The sequence below is a fragment of the Carettochelys insculpta genome, chromosome 5 (genome assembly GCF_033958435.1).
Source record: "Carettochelys insculpta isolate YL-2023 chromosome 5, ASM3395843v1, whole genome shotgun sequence".
Lineage (NCBI taxonomy): Eukaryota > Metazoa > Chordata > Testudines > Carettochelyidae > Carettochelys > Carettochelys insculpta.
The window spans coordinates 53,852,110-53,873,434 of record NC_134141.1 but is presented as its reverse complement, the minus strand read 5'-3'; the positions used below and the strand labels follow the sequence as shown (position 1 = coordinate 53,873,434).

Genomic DNA, 21,325 nt, shown 5'->3' with positions numbered 1-21,325 from the left:
ACCTCAGTTTAAAAGTCCTGAGAGACTTAGAACTTCTGATTCCAAATCCATAATGCTTACTTTCAAGGTTTTCTAATGACAATATTATGTACACCTTTAACAAAATAAAATGAAATTTACACAATATAAGTGTCCTATTATTTCATTTTGGAGTGATTAAATTGTGTATGATTCTCCCACTGCAGAATCTTTAATAAAAACAGATATTCTAAAATAGTTCTTAAACAAGAACTAAATGTGATTTTCCTGAAAAAAAAAATTAGATCAGCAAAAATGGTAAGGAGAAGCAGGATAAACAATACTCTGACTAATGTTAACCATATTTTAATACATTAATATAGATTTTATTTCCTAACATTTTTGAAATACTGTAAATCAGTGTAAATGACTCTTTGTCCAGGACTATACTACATTTTGAATGCAAAACCAAAATTAAACCTGCTTCGCGGTATGATAGGCATTCAAGCCATGCAGATTTTCCCATTTTGTCAAGCAAAAAGGCAAGGCAAAAGCTGTACTGTGAATATCTAACACAGGACCTCCTCACTTTCAATATGCTCCTCTGGCAAAAATGAATCATTGAAATATCCAAAACACTATACAAATTCTTTTTCATTGAACATATGTTGTATTCCCAAAGCTAGTCAAATCATAGATACTTGCATTAAACAGCTTAGCAAACTCATCTTAAAATGCTGTGCATCAATAGAATATTCCAATATTTATATAGACTGTCACCACATCAGCTAATGTAAAAAACAGACGTTACCCATATTCTAAAACATAATTTTGATGTTTTCACTCAGCGCCCAGTATTTTGTAGTCAGACAGAATTTCTTTCACTTTGATGCTATTTTCCTTGTGCCCCCAAAAGTTCCACTGACTTCATTTTAGCATTGAAAGAGCCAAAATTAATTTAAAATTGGTTCTGGTAGAACTTTTAAAGTCCATATTACCTCCGATAATTGCAGAGTCACTTCTGATTGCATTAGCTAAAGGCTCTCCCTCATCTATTGGTCCAGAATGATCTGCAGGGGAAAAAAAAATGGGAAAAAGACAAACAAGTAGAAAGGTGGGTACTCAAATATGGTTAAAGTTCAGACCCTATATGGAACTGTGAAGTTAACATGGGTACACATAATTCTGAAGGTCAGTATGGTAAATCTCACTGAGCAGGTGAACAGGAAAGTGAAAACATTCAGAGGAAAGGACAGAGGCTAGAAAAATGGAGAGAATAAATAGAGCAGAGCACATTTTCAATCTACCCCATCATGTAGACCCACGTAAAAAGGACAGTAGTGAATGAAGTTCTGAAAGCTTGTTTTGTGCTTTTGAGAGTAAAACAAGCGATAACCGTATGCTACCTGCAAATGAATGGGTTGTTTCACTTGCTGTTGAGTCAGCTCCAGTTAAAGTTCCGCAGTTAGATTCAGTTAAGTGCCCTTTTACGATGACTGGTGCTGTGCTGGTATGGTGCAATGCAGCCTTCAAAGGAGCAAAATGGTTGAACTGCACTGACGAGAGACATCCAATAAACCCCTGAGAGTTTGCTTTCATAGTCTCCTGGTCTACATCATTACTTTCTGTCCATCAAAAATAAAAGAACATCATCATAGTACATATGTACAAAATAAAACAAAGGAAGCAAAAATAAGCTGAATTTCTCTGACTAGATTTACACAACTGCAAATTATGCAGATTTGCTGAATTCCTTTCTTGTCTGTCTTTAATGAAAAGACAACTAGGTATATTCAGTTTTGTCTAATGGATGATAGTGGCTAGTCTACAGAAGGCCATGCAGTTAACTCACTATAGTAACCTGCATCATTATAGTAAGCTGCAAAGCAAAAAGATTCAAATGCAACTAAAATATTTAAATTAAAATGTATCCCTTTTTCATTCTGCAAGGAGGTAAAGTACATTAATGAAAAATTCATCTTAAACTAGGCTCTTTCTCATAAATATGTACATTATTTGATCATATTATTTCTTCAGATTTGCCACTCCATCATCAGCATATCTGTCAAACAAAAAACAGCTGCAGACCTCAGATACTAAGAATGCACACGGATGTCTTGTAAAATGCATCTTGGTCACATCTAGTGGCCTTATTTAACATTATACCTTTCCTGCTTCACTAGAGGGAAAAAACATCCCAACTTTCTCTTGGGTTACCCTCATAGAAGTATGCGCCATTTGTTTACATGCCAACCAGCATTCTTTCTACTCTGGAATATGGATAGACAATGTGGATTGGCAAATTTAATTCAGCCAACACATTCTGGGTAACACATACTATTAATTGCTCTAAAGCTATGCATACAGAAAATACATTTCTGAACTTTGCTCAAGTTAAATAGAAATATAATCTCATGCACTACTAGTTCCTACTTTGACAACTACTACAAAATTGATGGAATCGATAGACTGTATTCTCAGTCTGAGCACTGATATTATCTTGCAACCTTTACAGTTCTGGCCATTGCCACAATTAAATCAGTGCATGCCTGTGCATTGGTTTGTCACTATGTATTAATGAATAGCATGACCAACTTGGCCTCATCATGTGAAATGAAAAACAAGGTTTAGGATGTGGCAAAATATAAAACCAACATCAGACACTTTCTCTTAATGCAAAACAAAATTTTAAATTAACATTACTAGTACCTCAGTAAGGCACAGCTTACTAATTTAAAATGACAGATGTTATAAAAATGTGATAAAATTAACCATCTCTGGCACAGAGAGACCGCTAGACAACATGGCAGTTAAGTGGCCAGTAGCTGGTCTACATTTGTGTTCCCACCATTACTGTTTCAGTTTTGTGTGGCTACAAAATTTGTACCAGGACCTAAATCTGTAGCCACAAAAAGCAAGCTGTGGTTATCTCCATCCACATCACCAGATACCTAAGGATGTAAAGCAGATAGACGTGGATTTGCAGGGCTCTAGTTACGATCACTGGAGTTGCTCTGAGGGTACCCAGAATGGTGGGAAACAGCTAAAAGTCATACAGCTGTTAAACTGGGTGAATTAGCCTCTCTGCCATGTGATCTTTAATATGTTGGGGGTGGGGCACAGGTAAAGATAATGATCAGAACTACCCTTACACTGCAGTTGGACAGATTGAAAGAAGAATCATACAAAGAAGCCGTTTGACACATGTAGATGCAGCCATAGGGAAAAACACTCTGACTGCCTATGGCAAAGGATGTAAGGTTTTCTCTCCTACTCACAGTTAGGCAAAGGGTTTCTCCTTCAACTGTATCTTGGAACACTTTTTGTCCCCTGCCCAGCTTAGATATTCCAAAAGAGGATCTTCCAGAAGCTGTCTTCAAGAAGATCGTCTACACACAAAAAGGCATGCGAAAGAGATGTCCAGTCTTCCTGAAGATCACATCCATGCATGCGTGGATGCTCTTCCAGAAGAACAGGGCAGGAAATCCTCAGACAGCCTGTTAAAGCACCCCTCCCCCAACAGCCTCTCCCTGCACAAACTGCTTAGGCCTGTCATGCTGCTCACAGCACAGCTTGCTGTCTTGCTGCTCCTGAAACAGGACACGTGCCAGCCGTGGACCCCAAGGTCCTGCAGCAACACAGGTTTGCCCTGACAAGGGTACTGGGGAGCCTCCTAGCCACCCTCCTCAACCTGCTGCAGGAATGGAGCGTGAATTCTGAGGGCCCTGGCCCACCTCTGCCCCTGCCGGGCCCCTGACAGCCCGTCCCCGATGTGCAGACCCATGCCGCCAGCAGTGACTGGTGGACAGGGTAGAGATGACCCAGTTGGCTGACGAATAGTGGAAGCAGAACCTGCACCTGGCTGGCTCCCCTACTTTTTGCCAGGACACAGGGATGTGGCCAGCCACCCCCGCCCAGTGGAGAAGCACATAGCCATTACCATCTGGAAATTGGCCACCTTGGATAGCTACGGCTCCGTGGGCAGCAACTTGGGGCGGGCAAGTCCACTGTTGGGCCATCATATTCTAAGCCACACGCTGGGCCCCAGCCCAGCTCGGGGAATGGGGAAGGGGGTGTTGGGCAACAGGGACACAGGGTCCCGGGGGAGCAGACCCAGGGGTCAGAGAGGACAGCCACAGGAGACCCTGATGTCCCACCCATACACAGGCCCAGTCCTGGGGGGATAGGGAGGGATGGAGGGAGAGAGGGAGGGGAAGGACAGAGACTGGCCTGGGGTACACCTGGGCACACCAACCAATGTACACACTCTCTGTCCCCTGCAGGCCGTGAGGGCTATCAACGACATGCTCATGCAGCATCTTGTGCACTTCAGGGACCTCTGAGCCAGGCTACTATCACAGCCCTCCCTCTACCCTCCAATGAACCGGGACACAAGGGTTGCCAAATAAACTGTATATACGCAAATAAACAAACGTTGAAAATGTAGCCTACAAACAATAAAATAAGGTTTGCTATAAAATGAGGGACTGGGGTCCATTATTTACATGGAGGTATCTGGACAGCGGGGGCATAGCAACCTGGGGAGGGAAGGGTATGGGAGGGAGGGGCCTCTACTCAAGGGATGGGGTGGAGGGCCATGAACCCCAGCACCCAGGGAAGCCTCTCCTGACCTGGGTGTGCGGTCCCCCTTGGGGCTCCGATGGGGCGGGGAGCACAGAGAAGTAGTGGTGGGCAGCCTGTGGCACAGTCTTAGTGGGGGTTGAGGAAGGAAAGATTCCTGGGGCAGGGGGTCCACCACAGGGCCCACTGTGGCCAGGAGCCAGGGCTCCAGGTCCTGCAGGGCTGCCGCATGAAGGCCCTGGGAAAGGATGGCAGCTAGAGCCTCAGAGGCAGGGATGGTTTAGGCCTCAGTGTCAGTGGTGGGGCAGTGGGAGGAGGGGAAACGTGGGCAGCAAGGGTCGGGGTGGGAGGAGGGGTGGTGAGGGAATGGCAGGGGCGGTGGAAAGAAGGGCAGCAGGCAGGGCAGTGGGGGGGGCAGGGAAGCACCACAAGGGCCCCTCACACCTGGCAGAGCATATACACCACCTCCGCCCATGTGTCCTGGTGCCACCGCAGGTCTGCTGCCTCCAGGGCCAGATAACTCTCTGCCACATCATTTTGGAGGTGGAGAGTGGCTGCATACACTGCTGCCTCCTCTGCCAGGCATTGGCAATGGACCTTCCTTGCCTGCTGGGCTGCAACTGTTCGTGAGGGTCGTGGCCTGCCTGGGGGACTACCCACACCTCCAGCCTGGATGCTGCTGGCAGGCCCTGGGCTCCTCCGGTGACTCTCCTGTCCCTGGGATGGAGCTGCTGTAAGACAAAGGGGAGTAGGGCCCCAGCCAAGCCCTGTAGGATGCACTTTCCCCAAGGCTGGACCCAAGGGATGCCCCTGTAGCACAGCCCCATGGCTCTGGCATGGTGGCCTGGGCAGACCCCCCACCTTGGCCCACACGTAGCCCTGCTGTAGTTCTTTCATCTTCCACTGGACCTGGTGTGTGGTTCAAGCAGGATGAACACAGGCGCCCAGGGCTGTGGCCAGGTGGGGGTGTTCCAGCCCTGTCCTGTGATGTCCCTCAGCATCTCTTCTTCATGGCAGAGTGCAAGGAGGTCTCACAGCTTTGGCTCGGTCCATGCTGGGGCCCTCCTTTTCCATGGCCACTCCCCTTCCAGGCTGCTGTCACCTGAGTTCCCAGGGCCGCTCTGGGGGATGGTGGGGGGACTGGCTGCTGGACATCCAGGTGCTATCCATTGCTGCAGAGGTGGCAGTAGTCAGGGTGCTGCAGCCCAGCATATGCTGCCAGCCTCCACAGCCCCTGATTCCTGCTCTGGGCTTTCTGGGTCCTTGCAGCTTTAACTGCTGCTGGAACCAGGCACCACAGAGCCCCCCAGGCTGTCTCTGGGCTCTGATGGGGAACCGCCATAGTGGACTGCTTCTTCCAGAAGAAGTGGCCCATGAGCATCCACATGTGCTTTCTTCCAGAAGAATGTTCACAGAATCACAGGGCTGGAAGGGACCTCAGGAGGTCATCTAGACCAGCCCCCTGCTTCAAGCAGGATCAACCCCCACTAAGTCATCCCAGCCAGGACCTTGTCGAGCCAGGACTTAAAAACCTTAAGGGATGGAGAATCTACCACCTCTTTAGGCAACACATTCCAAAGCTTCACCACCCACCTGGTGAAGTAGTTTTTCCTAATAGCTAACCTACACCTCTCCTTCTTCAACTTCAGACCATTACTCCTGGTTCTGCCATCTGACGCCACTGAGAACAGTTTCTCACCCTCCTTTTTAGAGCTCCCCTTCAGGAAGTTGAAGGCTGCTATTAAATCACCTCTAAGTCTTCTCTTCTGTAAACTAAACAAGCCCAAATCCCTCAGCCTGTCCTCATAGGTCTTGTGCTCCAGTCCCTTAATCATTTTTGTTACCCTTTGCTGAACTTGCTCCAGCAAATCCACATCCTTTTTATACTGGGGGGCCTAAAACTGGACACAATTTTCCAGATGTGGCTTCACCAGTGCTGAATAAAGAGGAATAGCTACTTCTCTAGATCTCCTCGAAATGCTCCTCCTAATGCACCCTGGTATGCCATTAGCCTTCTTGGCTACAAGGGCACACTGTTTATTCATATCCAACCTTTCATCCACCATAACCCCTAGCTCCCTTTCCATCGTACTGCTGCTGAGCCAGTCAGTCCCCAGCCTGTAACAATGCTTGGGATTCTTCCGCCCCAGGTGCAGGACTCTACACTTCTTGTTGAACTGCATCAGATTTCTTTTGGCCCAGTCCTCCAATTTATCCAGGTCTCTCTGGATTCTCTCTCTACCCTCCAACTAATCTACCTCTCCCCCTAGTTTTGGATGAAGGTGCTATTCCTGTTACGGAACCAGAGTTAGGGATCTGGAAGAAGTGGTGCATTCTTCCAGATTCCTTCCAGGAGAGCGCCTTGCATGGGTGGACACTCCACATATCTTCCAGAAGAAGCCAGTGTTCTTCTGGAAGATTTGACACATGTAAATGCAGCCTACAGAAATAAATAAACAGCTATTATATTGAATAATTCTTTGTATGTGATGTCCACTCATTTATTGTCCTAAATGAAATAACAAATCTGATGTCTAGACCTTCCTGACCATTTGTAGCAAGGGTACGTTTTTGAAAATAATGTGGGTATTTTTGTGGGGGGAGGGGCGGATTAATCTTGAGGTACACTGTAGCACTGCTCTTTTAACCTTAGATGGTTTTATACCAATATTTCAGTTCATTTGCTGAGTGTATTGAGAGATGATTCATAAAATAAACATAAAATTATCCCACCTACAGTACCGTCTTCTGAAAAAGGGCTTGTTTTGAATTCTGCGTCATCTGTCTGTTCTTAGTGGAGTGCTGAAGTTTAGCAGACACACAAATCTTAAGAGAACTCTTTAAAAAAGGAACTGGTGCAATCAAGAGAATTCTCTTTGACCTCTCTTCTAGATAATTTCCAACTAGGATGATGATAATCAAGGTTTCAAATTCCTGTCAAGTGTAATTTTTACACTGAATTATTTTATTTGCTTGATTTTTTACAGTCTGTTTAAACTTTCATGATGGTCACTTAGCAGAAGTTATCTCTCCAACAGAAACACTGCATTCATTTTTGACATTTAGAGATAATTTTTAATGAGGCTACGAATGATGAACAAAAATACAGTAGCACAAGATTTTGCATTTGTGTATAGCTTGTAGGTACAATGGCTGTATGCATATTTTCATTGAAACAGCTATTGTACCCTCATATGAAAGTGTGACTTAAACAGTCAGCATTGATCCACTGGAATGCACAGATAGAACTCCACTCAAGCCAATGGAAATATATCTGCATCTGCAGGGGGTAAATCTGGCTGCGCACCTGTAACATCGATATTTTCACTTACACTTTGCAACTTTCAGAACATAAAAAATAGAGTACAGGGAATAACTTACAAAAGGTTCTGCGGAAAAAACCTAAAATAAAAGACTGTAGTGTTACTAAACACTGCAAAGTCAGTTGAGAATATTGGCCAATTATTCAGCTGGAACAGAAGTATCAGAAATTTAAAAATATTTGTGTTATTTATAAATAAGTTGTAGCTGCAAGGATTCTCAATTTAATAGTCTTTCACTGTATTAACTTTCCTGTGATTAGGATATCTTCAATATAGTTCCAGGAGTACTATGGCAATTCTATAGACCTCTTCCTTATCTTGTTACAAGAGTACAGCATGTTTACTTCTGACAAAAATTATCAGCCAGGAAAGTGGTTGATATGCAGGAAACAATGTGATACCTCATGAAAGTTCTTGATGCTTTTGTTAACAATCTCAATGTCAAAGCTCAGGAGCAAGGACAGTAAAAAATGGTTACATGGCTTTATTTCAAAGATTGTCATCACCGCCCCCCACCCACAGGCATATACTAAAATAACAGTATTAAATTAAAACACAGGACACAAATATTCTGCCAATAGGACAATTTCCCTTAAACTGTTACCTCTTGGCTAAAATCCTAACTATAGTTTTAAAATATTAGTGATATATCCAGTATTGAAGGTTTCCCCTTGGTGAGTAGCCTGTATTGCTGCAAGTGTGCCAAGACTATCCTTAAATGACAATAAATAAAAAATAATCTGGTGAACTAATAAGAATTTAATAAAGGTCTCATATAAACTTTTCAGATGACATGCATGTACAGTAATTTAAAGCAGCTATACAGAGATCTCAGAACACACTTTGACAGTGACTCAGATGCATAGTAAAATTGCTACCACAATGAATTCTGGTATTTGAAAATTACATTTACAGGGAGCTAGGGTGGGCCCCCAAATTTCCTAAAATATTAGGATGTTTTTTCTTGCCTCTCCTTGTTAGCCAGACAGAGATAATGCAGGCACTTTGCTTTGCTTACTCCTGGAGTGCAAGCTCATCAAACAGAACAAAAGACCCCTTGCAAAGTCCTTCTTGGCTTCTGGCTGAAATCAGAAGCAGCAGGGTTAGAATCAGAGCTCCTGAGATACTTTTCCAGCTCCCGAATAGCAAGAATGGAACTGCAGCAGCAAATGCAAAACACAAAGTTTATGCTGCTTATTTGGCTCCCTTGGCTCACTCTGCTCTTCAGACAGCCAAAAGCAACCTATGCTGATGTTCCTTCCTCTCTTCCTTCCCTTCTCAGCCACTTTGCTTGAAAAGACAGTTCACTCTTCTCCCTTTCCTCCCTCGGTTCTTCTGGCTGTTCTTTGATTTACAAATAGGAGTGATGATAACAGAATCATACAATCCTGGGGCTGGAAGGGACCTGAGGAGGTCATCTAGTTCAGCTTCCTGCTTAAAGCAGGATCAACCCTAACTAAATCATCCCAGCCAGGACTTTGTCCAGCCAGGACTGAGAAACCTTAAGAGATGGAGAATCCACCACCTCTCTAGGCAACGCATTCCAATGCTTCACCACCCACCTGGTGAAGTAGTTTTTCCTAATAGCTAACCTACACCTCTCCCTCTTCAACTTCAGACCATTACTCCTTGTTCTGCCATCTGACGCCACTGAGAACAGTTTCTCACCCTCCTTTTTAGAGCTCCCCTTCAGGAAGTTGAAGGCTGCTATTAAATCACCTCTAAGTCTTCTTTTCTGTAAACTAAACAAGCCCAAATCCCTTAGCCTACCCTCATAGGTCTTGTGATCCAGGCCCTTAATCATTAATCCAGACCATCCCTCTAGATAAAGCATTTCAGTGCTTCACCACCCTTACGGTGAAATAGTTTTTCCCAGTATCCAACCTATACCTCTTCCTCTGTAACTTCAGATCAATGTTTCTTGTTCCGCCATCAGTCACAACTGAGAACAGCCTCTTTCCATCCTCTTTAGAGCCCCCATTCAGGAAGCTGAATGCTGTTATCAAATACCACTCACACTTCTGCAAACCAAATAAGCCCAAATCCCTCAAAAACAGCACTGAGTACTTCAGCCTTTCCCACATCATCTGTCAACAGATTACCTTCCTCGTCCAGTAATGCCCCCCATCTGCCCCGATAATCTTCTTATTATTAACATGCCTGTAGAAACTCTCCTTGTGGTCCTTCACATTCCTTGCTAGCTGCAGTTCCAATTGTGCTTTCACTTTACCAATTTCTCTCCAGCAATCTTCACCTATATTTTTATATTTCTCCTCAGTCATCTGTCCAAATTTCTACTTCTTTTATGCATCTTTTTTGAGTTTAAGCTTACCAATGATTTCTCTAGTAAGCCAGGCTGGTTGCCTACCATAATTGCATTTCTTACTGTGCATCGGGATGGTTTGTTCCGGTACCTTCAGTGAGAGTTCTTTAAAATACAGCTAGTTGTTCTGAATGCCTTTCCCCTTCATATTAGCTTGCCAGGTGATCCTGCCCATCAGTTCTCTGAGGGAGTTGAAGTCTGCTCTTCTGAAATCCAGAGTTTGTATTTTACTGTTCACCTTTCTTACTTTTGTCAGGATCCTAAAATCTACCATCTTGTGATCACTGCAGCCCAGGTTGCCACCCACTTCTATTTTGCCCACTAGTTCTTCCCTGTTTGTGTGCAGCAGGTCAAGCGGCAAATGGCCCATCAGTTCCTTCAGTACTTGTACCAGGAAGTTACCCCCAAACATTCTCCAAAATCTTTCTGAATTGTCTGTGTTGGTCTTCCAACAAATGTCTGCGTGATTAAAGTCTCCAATGAGAACAAGGGCCTGAGATTTGGAAGCTTCTCTTAGTTGTCTGAAGAAATCCTCTTCTACCTCATTTACCTGTCCAGATGGTCGATAGCAGACACCAGCCACAACATCACCTCTGTTGCTTTCACCTCTAAGCTTAACCCAAAACCTCTCAATTGGCATTTCTCCCTCTATGTACTGGAGCATTGAGCAAACATATTGCTCTCTCACATAAATCACAACTCCTCCTCTTTTTCTCCCTTGCCTATCACTCCTGAACAGTTTATATCCTTCCATGACAGTGCTCCAGTTATGAGAGTCATCCCACCACGTCTCCATTATTCCAATCATTTCACACTTCTTTGACTGTTTTTTCCCAGGCTTCTTGCATTTGTGTACAAACACCTTAGATATTTAGCCAATTGGCCTTCTTTCTCCTTCCAAAGCATGAGTTCTCCTTTGTTGTTGCTTTCTCCTTCTCTACTTACCTAAGGGCTTGTGTCACCATCCCCTGATGAACCTAGTTTAAAGCTCTTCTCACTAGGTTTGCAAACGTGCCAGCAAATATGCTCTTTCGTCTCTTCATCAGGTGGATCCTGCCTCTTCCTAGCAATCCCAGTTCCTGAAACATATCCCATGGTTGAAGAAAACAAATCCCTCTCTTTGACACCACCTGCGCAACCATGCATTTACTTCCATGATTTGACAATCTCTACATGGACCCCTTCCTTCAACAGGGAGGATGGATGAGAATACCACTTGCACTACTGATTCCTTGATCTTCCTTTTCAGAGTTACATAATCTACAGTGATTTGCTCAAGGTTGTTCTTTGCTGTGTCATTAGTTACTTCACGGAGAAATAGGAAGGGGTAATAAACCACAGATTTGATCATTCTTGAAAGTCTTTCTGTCACCTCCTGCATTCTAGTTGGTTTGCTGGTAAGCAGCAAACTTCCTGAGATTCCAGATCTAGGTGGCAGATGCTTGACTCTGTCTCTCTTAGAAGGGAGTTCCTGACCAGCACCACCCATTTGCTCTTCAGGGTGGTGGTAGTAGAAGTTCCATCCATAGAACTATGTGGCCCATGCCTTCCAGTAAGTGGGGTCTTCTTCTGATTCCTTCCCTGAGAAGTCTCTGCCACAGCATTCTCCACCATATCACACATGCAGACAGCCTGAAAGCGGTTGCTTATCTCCACTGGAATTAGAGACACCTGAACTGGCTTTCTTCACCTGGAGGTTAGATGCTGCCAATTTTCTTCTTTGTTCTTTACTGTCCTCACTGATTGCTCAGCCTGCTGTGCCTGTGGGACTAAATGCTGCCTTCTGTCAAGGAAGTCTTCACCTTCTCTGATGGACTGGAAGGTTGATATTGGGTCTCAAGTCATCTAATCTTTTCTTCCAAGATGGCGACCATCTTGGTATATATGAAATCCCTTCTATCTTCCAGAAGGAAGGCAAACATAGCACATGCTGTGCAGGTCACAAGAGCTGACTTATTAGTAGACTCAGTTTTCCATTTTTCCCTTTCTTCAGCGAATTCCCTCAGATGATATTAGTGCCACCTTGAAGGCAGAAGAGAAACAAAACTTAAAAGAACAAATAATACAGGGTTCCCCTCTAGGCAAACTCCCGGGAAAAACTCCCCTCTTGGCAGCCCCGTTTGCAGCTCCCACTTGGGCACGCTACCACTTGTCGCTAGCCTACAGCTTGTGAAACCTTGTCTCATTTGGTCCCTTCTGCAGCCAGTGAGTCACAGCAGGAGGGGCTCAATCACTCACACACACACTGCCACAATAACTGAACTCAATCAGTAACTGAAATTCAGATTCAAATTCAGAAATTGAGATTCAAATTCACACAATCAGCTTAGCAAACTGAAATTCAAATTCAAACAATCAGCCTTGCAGTCAAACTTACCCACAAGTAACTGAGAGCAATCAGTGACTGAAATTGAAATTCAAACAGCCCAGGAATCACACACACTCAATGGGTCTCACTAGGTTCAGTGGGGTTCACCTTCTCTCAGGCAAACTCCCTTTTTAGCAGCCCCCTGTTTGCAGCTCCTAGCTAGTCACACTCTCGCTGCATTGTTTATTTTTTTCATATTCATTGAAATGAGCAGGCTGCGGGAGTGGTGAGCAAAGAAGCTGTCTGTATAGGCCAAAAGGTGCTTCATATTTCATCATGATCTGCCCTCATATTCACATGTTATGTGTAAAGAAAGGGTTGGGGAGGCAAGCCCTTGTGATACCAGGGCTGCTCCAGCAGAGGTGGAGCTACTGCATCATGCAGGTTCAGCTCAATCCAGTTTTGGATGTTTCAGTGCTTTACTGTGCAGCTTATGGGGCTGACCTGCTTGCCTTCCTACAGATATATCTATTTTCTCTTGGTTTAAATGCTTGTTTTAGTACAGAAGGTTTATAGGCTTATGTTAAAGTAACACATGGGACCTACAGACTACACCCTATATGGTAAGCTCAGGCAAAATGAGTATTTTTGTCCAGGACCTTTCACCCAGATAGCACAAATAGATTACATATGTCCGGGACCTTTTATCCAGATAGCAAAAGACAACTTGAACCTAAAGGTCCTAAATCCTGGACCTTTCACCTAAATAGATGATGGTAATAATGGCATGGGGGGGCATGTTTCCAAGAATACCCTCAAATTTAACAAGAACAGAAATAAAATAGAAATAAATATAAAATAGAAATAATGTACGTGAGAATGATCTAATATTATTAATATGTATCTACATGTCATCAATACATAACAACACATCATATGTGTCCAGCCTGTGGTGTAAGTGTACCTCAAATAGTTTGGGGGTGAGGAAGTTCAATATGAGCAGAGAAGAAGAGCCCAAGCATCTAAGCATATAAAACTGCGTGACTGAAGCTGTGTTTATGTTAACACACACTTATAAAAATAATATCATATGTATCTTAGACTAATTCTACTGTAGCTGGAGCCCTGATTTATTTTACCAATCAAATTACGATTTAATTTCTATTCCATATATTTTAATAAAGTTTTAAACTATTTTATCTCAGTGTGAACATCCTGTCAGAATAGTCCTCTGTATATTCTGTGACAAAAGCCTTCTTATCTTCTATTAAGTTCAGTTGGTGAGCCTACAATCCAAATTATGCAAATGAATAATATTAACCATTCTTAATGAATAATAATAATGATAATAATAATAACCAACTGTCCACAACTGCAAAAGCAGCAGAGCAAAACAATAGCTAACTGCGATCTTTCCCTGCTGTCAAGAAACAAACATCAGGTGTCACACCAAAAACATTGCTTAAATTACACTTTAAACCTCCGTTTTTTCTAGCTCTCCAGTTTTTGTGGGAATGGCAATATGCCATTGTGGCCCTCTGCTCTTCCATTTAGTCCTATTCCTCCACGAGAGTCTATCCTCTGACTACAACAGACGTTGGGTCAGGTCGTCAGACAGGGCCATAAAGACTGTTGCACACAAATGCTCACTCTTCAGCAGGGTTGCAGTTTCATTTTTTCAATTCTAGAACTTTTTCACAGAAGACTTTTGGAGGAGCTGCTGTTTCTTTACATGTGAGGTGTGTCTACACTAGCCGGCTACTTCGAAGTAGCCAGTATGTCGAAATAGCACCCATTGCGTCTACACACGCTGTGTGCTATTTCAACGTTGAAATCGATGTTAGGCAGAGAGACGTTGAAGTCACTATTCCCATCCGAAGATGGGAGTAGCGCCCTACTTCAACGTTGAACGTCGAAGTAGGGTGTGTGTAGATGATCCGTGTCCTGTTACTTCGAAATAGTAGGGTCCTCCATGGCGGCCATAAGCTGAGGGATTGAGACACTCTGTCCAGCCCCTGCAGGGCTCTATGGTCCCCATGCGCAGCAGCCTTTAAAGCACCACGGACCCGGATTTCCTGTGGCAGGAAGCTGAGAGCATGCAGGCAGCAGCACATGCACATGCTAGCCCTGCACGCCCTCTCCGGACCCTGACCCGAGCACCCAGCGCCATGGCATCCAGCCAGCCCCCAGCTAGCCCCCAGAGTGCCCCCAGCGGGGGTCCAAAAAGAGGCAGGGACACTCCTGGTCAGAGGCCGAGCTCTGAGACCTGCTGGGGCTCTGGGGTGAAGAGGAGGTGCTCCACGTGATGGGGAGCAAGCGGAAGAATGCAGAAGTGTTTGCCTGACTGGCTGAGGGCCTGACCGCCCGCGGTTACCCTGCCCGCACTCCGGATCATGTCCGGAGTAAGGTGAAGGAGTTACGGCAGGGGTACGCCCGGGCCCAGGACTTGGCCACCCAGTCTGGGGCTGCCCCCGCTGCTTGCCCCTATTACAGGGATCTCAGGGCCATCCTGGGCCCCCAGGACACCTCCTCCCCCCCGGCCACCCTTGACACCACGGCTGACGAGCCCCAAAAGGCCTCGGACCTGGAGTCCGGCCCAGAGGCCGGCCCCGCACCCCGGGGCCCACCCAAGGAGCACCCCCTCAGGACAGCAGAGGAGGGGTCCAGCAGCTAGGAGGGGGTATCATCATCGACCTCCCCTCCCGGAGTACCAGCCGGGTGTCTGCCCACTGGGCTTCCCCTGACCGTGGCAATGGATGGTCAGGTACGTACCCCACAGAGCACACACCCATGGGCCACAGGATGGGGGCACCAGACATGACCGGGAGCCTCACACACCCCCAGCAGACCCCAACCCGCAAATGCCCAGCCACAGTATAGTCCCAGGACAGCAGCACGGCCATCAGCGCCTGTCAGCACCCACACCTGACAGCACTCAGCCGTAACCCCAGGGGCGGGGGGACAATGCCATGGTGACAGCCTACAGGGACCTCAAACCCACCGATGGGGACAGAGACCCAGCACCCAAGAGGGGGTGGGGGGGACAGGCCACAGGCCAGGGCACTGTACTAACAGCCTTCCCCTCCCTCTCTCCCTCTCTCCAGCTGCAGCATCTGACGCCCCAGGCAGCCAGGCACCATCCGTCATTCTGACAGCCTGCCAGAGGTTAGCCACCGCCAGCAGCCGGAGACACCCCCAAGGGCAGCGGGATGCTCCCGCCACCACCAGACTTTGGGGATGGCCCCTGTGGACCCACAGCTCTTGGCAGCTCTCCGGTGGCAGACGGAGGTGGCAGAGGAGAGACTGGAGGTTGAGCGGGAGGAGTCCACCTGGCAGTGGGTGGCATGGGAGAACTTTATGGGGGTCTCTCGGGACATAGCTGGGTCGATCCGGGAGGCCGTCACCCAGCTCCTGCCCCCTGCTGCCCCCTGGGCCGCCCTCCCTGCTGCTCCAACTGAGGCCCCCATGCTGCACCACTTGCCACCCCACCCGCCTCGCCGCCTGCTGCCCCACCTGCCTTGCCACCTGCAAGCTCCACAGAGCCCACTGGGGCTGAAGACCGGCCAGTGGAGGCATCCCGGCCATACTTGCCGGTCCTCCCAGCCCCCAGCTGGCCATGACGAGGACCGTGGACACGGGGGGAAGGGTTGCAAGCCTTACCTGGCGAGGGTTGCGCCCCTCTACCCCCACCCCAGACTGATGGGCCAATGGCCGAGCTGTCCGCCGGGCCCCCATGTATATAGTTGTCCCATTTTTTCTATATTTGTTGCAGTTTCTGTTTTGAGCAAAACAAGTTTTGAGGTTTCAGGGAAAAAAAAGTTTTATTTTCCAAAAAGCTGGAGGCGTGTGCTTGTTGCGGGGGTGGCAAGCGGGTGTTGGGGGCGGTGTGCGGGCTGTGTGTGGGGGGGGTCTTCTGGGGAAGGCCAGGGAAGTGCTCAGGGGGTCTCCCTGATTGAAGTGGGCCCACAGGGCCTCGTGGACCCGTACCCCCTCAAGGTGGGCCTGGCGGCTGGGTGCAGCGGCTGGCTGGGGGAAGCCCGTGCTGGTGTCGACTGCCCACTCCGCATGAAAGCCTCCCCCTTGCTCTCAACGATGTTGTGGAGTGTGCAGCACGTGCCCACAGCCTGGGGGATGTTCTGGAGGCTGACGTCCAGTCGGGCAAGGAGGCACCACCAGTGGCCCTTCAGACAGCCAAATGTCCTCTCCACCACCTGGTGGGCATGGTTCAGGCAGGCGTTGAACCGTTCCTGGCTGGCGTTGAGGCGGCCGGTGTACGGGTGCATGAGCCAGGGCTGGAGGGGTTAGGCCACGTCCACGAGGCAGAGGGGCACAGGGGTGTCCCCCAGACGGATCTCCCTCTGGGGGATGTAGGTCCCAGCATTCAGCTGGTGGCGCAGGCCCAAGTTCCTAAAAACATGGGCATCGTGTGTGCAGCTGGGCCAGCCCACGTACACGTCTTGGAAGTGTCCCCGACTGTCCACCATGGCCTGCAGGACCATGAAGTGGTAGCCCCTGCAGTTTATGTGTCTTCCTCTACTGTGGTCCAGGGCATGGATGGGGATGTGGGTCCCATCCAGGACCCCGAAGCAATTCAGGAACCCCATGGAGGCGAATCCGGCAACTGCTGTGTCCAGGTCCCCGAATTGGATGACCCTCTGGAGCAACATGGCGTTAAGTGCATGGACCACCTGTGGGGAGGAAACACAGGCACCCATGAGGCTGTGCAGGGTGCCCCAGGGCCCCTCCCCCAGGCCCTCCTCCTGGGCACCTCCCCAGGTACCCCACCTGCCCATTCCCTCCCTCCCCGGTGCCTCCCCTCCCCAGCCCCACACCCGGCCCCTCCCTCCCTCCCCTCCAACTTCACACCCAGCCCCCTGGCCCCCAGTGGGTGCATGCCCGGGCCTCCTTACCTCCATGATGATGGTCCCAACCGTGGCCTTTCCCACTCCAAACTGGTGTCCCACAGAGCGATAGCTGTCTGGAGTGGCCAGCTTCCAGATGGCTATTGCGACCCTCCTCTTGATGGGGAGGGCGCACCGCATCCGGGTGTCGTGGTGCCTCAGTGCTGGGGTGAGCCACTGGCAGAGCTCGAGAAAGGTCTGCTGGCGCATGTGGAAGTTCCGGAGCCACATATCGTTGTCCCACTCCCGCATGACGAGCTGCTCCCACCACTCGGAGCTGGTGGAGTAGCTCCAGAGGCGGGGCAGCAGCCGGTGAGGGAGGAAGAGGGGAGCCCAGTGGTCAGGGGCATCCTCGTCTGCCTCCAGGGAAGGCTGCTCTGGCAGGAACCACTGGGCGGGCTCCTGGGCAGCACCTAGCAGGGCGCTTGCCCCCGAATGACTACCTGGAGGGCCTCCTGTTCCTGCTGCTGCTGCTGTTTCTGGGTGTCCATATCTGCTGTGACTCGGTCTGCGAGAGAGTGGCTACTGCTCTGCAGACCTCGTGCTGTGCAGGCTGGGTGTGTCTGGGAGGGGCCCTTTAAAGGAGCGGCTTGCTGTTGCCCCGGAAGGGCTAGTCCAGCCTGTGACCTGGTCTGCGGGCTTTCCTGGCTCCTTATTTCAAAAGAGGGTGCTTGTGTATGTGGACACTCTGCATTTTCTTCTGGGGCAGCTCCTTTCGACATTCCCCGTCTCTACTTCGACGTTGAACATCGACGGCACCAGCCTTGGAGGATGTGTAGACGATATGCGTCGAAGTAGCCTATTTCAATGTTCTTAATTCAAAATAGGCTACTTCAACGTAGTGTGCTAGTGTAGACATAGCCATGGAGATGTAAATAAATGCTGTAAAGAGTCTGCTTTCTTCTGTGTCCTTCTCTTTCATCTAGTAAGTAATCTTAGCTCCTGTTCACTTACTTAATATTTCTGAAGGGAGCAGAGTCTCACAAATTTGGAATTTCAGTGAATTTCATTTCTTTCAAATCCTTACAGCAACACACTAGAAAACTCCTTCCAATCCTTTGTACTTGTTCATAAGTATTTGCATAAACTATTCAGTGCGCATAAACCTAAGCCAAGATTTGGCTGGCAAAACACATTTGTTTAGAGCTATGCTGCTAACATCCATCATTCAATTATATACTAGATAGTGGTTCTTTTCAAAGATATAGACCAAGGTGGTTAAAAAAAAAGTGTAAATAGATTATAGCCCAAAAGTATCACAGTTTTTTTGTTTATATGTTACTATGGACTACAGATTCAATACAATCTGGCAACTATTTTTGTTGAGTGTTTTTGTTCTTGTTTTTTCGTGACTATTTTCAAACATTCCTTGGAGAAATTAACTCTTCACAATTTGGACCATGAAATATTTTAAAAACAACAACAACAGTAATCTCTATTAAAGACCATGTATAAACTATCAACCTTGTTTTTCTGATATCAGTTTTGGAGCTCTAAAGACACCAAACGCTTCAAAACTGACACCTCACAATTTGAAATGGCAATATTTTACTGTTGATTCTTCTAAATTTACAAATAAAATATGGCTTTAATTGGTGTTTGCCATTTGTGCTTTCTTTTTATATGAATTAGGAACAGTCTTCCTGTCAGCTAATCCCTAAGTTATTTTCAAGATCTGTCTTCTGTCCAAACCAAAACATTGCTCTGCCTATCATCTCCTTGTGAATATCAGTTGTTAGCTCAAGCTCAACATGCCTAACATACTGCTTCTAATATTTCTACAGACCTGCTACCTCCTTTCTCAATCAGTGTGGAGAACACCACCATCCTCCCTGTCACTAAAGCCCTTAGCCTGGAGGTCATCTTCAGCTTAGACCTCTATTACCACATATCCAGACTATATCTAAATTTCTCTGCTTCTTTTTGAGTAGCCATTCAAATGTACAGCATTTCACATGCATCGATATGCATCAGGCTCACCTCCAATCTCTCAGTCTTGCATCTTCAGTATTGCAAGATCCAAGTCTTAACATATGCAGTCTTGTCTTGCTTATTTCCATCCAAAATACTGCTGCAAAGATAAATTTCTTAACCTGTCTATTGGACAAAATCACTCCTCTGACGTGCATACATCCATTGGCTACCCTTCTTTGGAACATCAAACATAAGCCCTTTGTCTTCACTTTCAAGGACCTTCATGGTCTGGCCCCATTCTACTTATCTAGCAATCAGAACTGAAAGGTCCAAGTCCATGGTGTGAGCCTCCGTTGTCCACTTGTTAAATTTTCTAACAAGCACCATTGTGCTTTCTCCCAGGCTGTCCTTTACATTTGGGAGGAGTTCCCCATAAATATCTACAAAACTAATTCATTATCTACCATCACAACCTTTCTGTAATGTCTTCTTTTCTCTGATGCCTAAATAAAACCTTGAAGATGAGCTACAGGTGTGCTGAGCCCATAGCCTATCATGCTAAAAGACACAGTCTCATTATATAAACTCATTGGGGAAGGGACAGTGGTTTTGTTCTGTATTTGTATGGTGCTTTACACTTTGGGTTTCTGGTGTGATGTATGGCTAGAGCACCTAATGTAATACTATTGTGCCATAAAGCCACTATAGTTTACTTCTCTTGAAACTGTATCACTCCTTTACTAATAAACATTAACAGTAATTAATAATCAACTCTTGCTAGCTCCAAGTGCTGTATAAATGTTAATTATGTTGAATAAGAGGTAAATATGTACATTAAATATTATTCCAGTTTTATATATGGAGAAACTGACTGAAAGTGTCAAATTCATTTAATTGACTATAAACAGCTGCCAAGAACTTATCTACACACAGAAACTGTGCTGATTTCAGTTGTACTATTTGAAAGCCTCATTTAAATATGTCAAGTCTAGTCAAAAGGTTCAAAGGAATAGTTCATATAAGTGAAAGATGTGGGATTTTGCTGATGGGCCTTGTGTTCATGGGATAACAGGACACTGGCTTTCATAGGCCACCTTTTGGTACCCTCTGTCTCCTCACAAAGCAGTGAGGGGTAGGCAGAATAAAATCTACTCCATTTTATAGGCTCTATTGTAGGAACCCCAGGGTAGGACCATTTTAAACACCTGCCAAATGACCAGTATGGATGATAGAGAAGTTGGTGCCCTCTCCTGTGTCAAGTGTACTGAAGATGCAGCCTGCCACTTAAAATCCACCCTCCGCTTTTGCCCTCATTTGCTGCCATTCCATGCATAAATATGGCTTGGCTGAGCTTAAGCAAATTACTTTGGCTGCATTTACACTATGAGATAAAATCAAGTTTAAAGAAGTTAGCTTGATATTAAAATGTCACTGTCTTCACTGTAAATACCATTAGTTCGAATTAGTGAGCCTTAATAACGATAACAAAATGTCAATAGTACAGGGCGGGTATAGTGTCAATTTTAAATTTAAAATTTCAAATAAAGGCTAGTGTGGAAGTGCCACGTCTTTAATACAAATTTATTAACCTCCAGGAATGTCCCATATGTATCCTACAAAGATACGCGGTGACTCTCCATGTATGGCTGCTTCCTTCTCTGCTGCTCTCCATCTATGCGCAGGAAGAAGGGCAAAGGAAGCCTGCAAATTTGTGATTGAAATAGCATTAGAATTTGAATTCTGAAACACCCAGGCCTGCAAAGGTCCATACGTATGGCTAACAGGGATGATAGCACAGCCACCCTCTACTATGCCAACGTCCACAAAGGACTCATGGCACAGGGAACCTGGGCACATTTGGGAGAGGGCTGAAGGCACAGCTGCTACATTGCTTGCTACATTGCTTGCTACATTGCTACATTGTCTGCAGTGGATGAGCAGCTAATGGAACTGTGCAGGGGTGGACAGGGCTGGTAGCACAGCTGCCCACCACTAGTCAACGTCTGCAGAGGATGTG

At 46.5% G+C, this 21,325-nt stretch overlaps 1 protein-coding gene across 1 annotated transcript in view; it reads right to left on the bottom strand.

Annotated features, from left to right (window-relative positions):
- CNTNAP4 (contactin associated protein family member 4) overlaps positions 1-21,325 on the bottom strand; it is a 488,087-nt gene that overhangs the window by 8,787 nt on the left and 457,975 nt on the right. Inside the window, exons 22-23 of the mRNA XM_074994161.1 lie at positions 1,365-1,583; positions 957-1,028 (exon numbers count right to left, since the gene is read on the bottom strand). Coding sequence (XP_074850262.1) covers positions 957-1,028; positions 1,365-1,583 — 291 coding nt within the window. The remainder of the gene's footprint in view (positions 1-956; positions 1,029-1,364; positions 1,584-21,325) is intronic.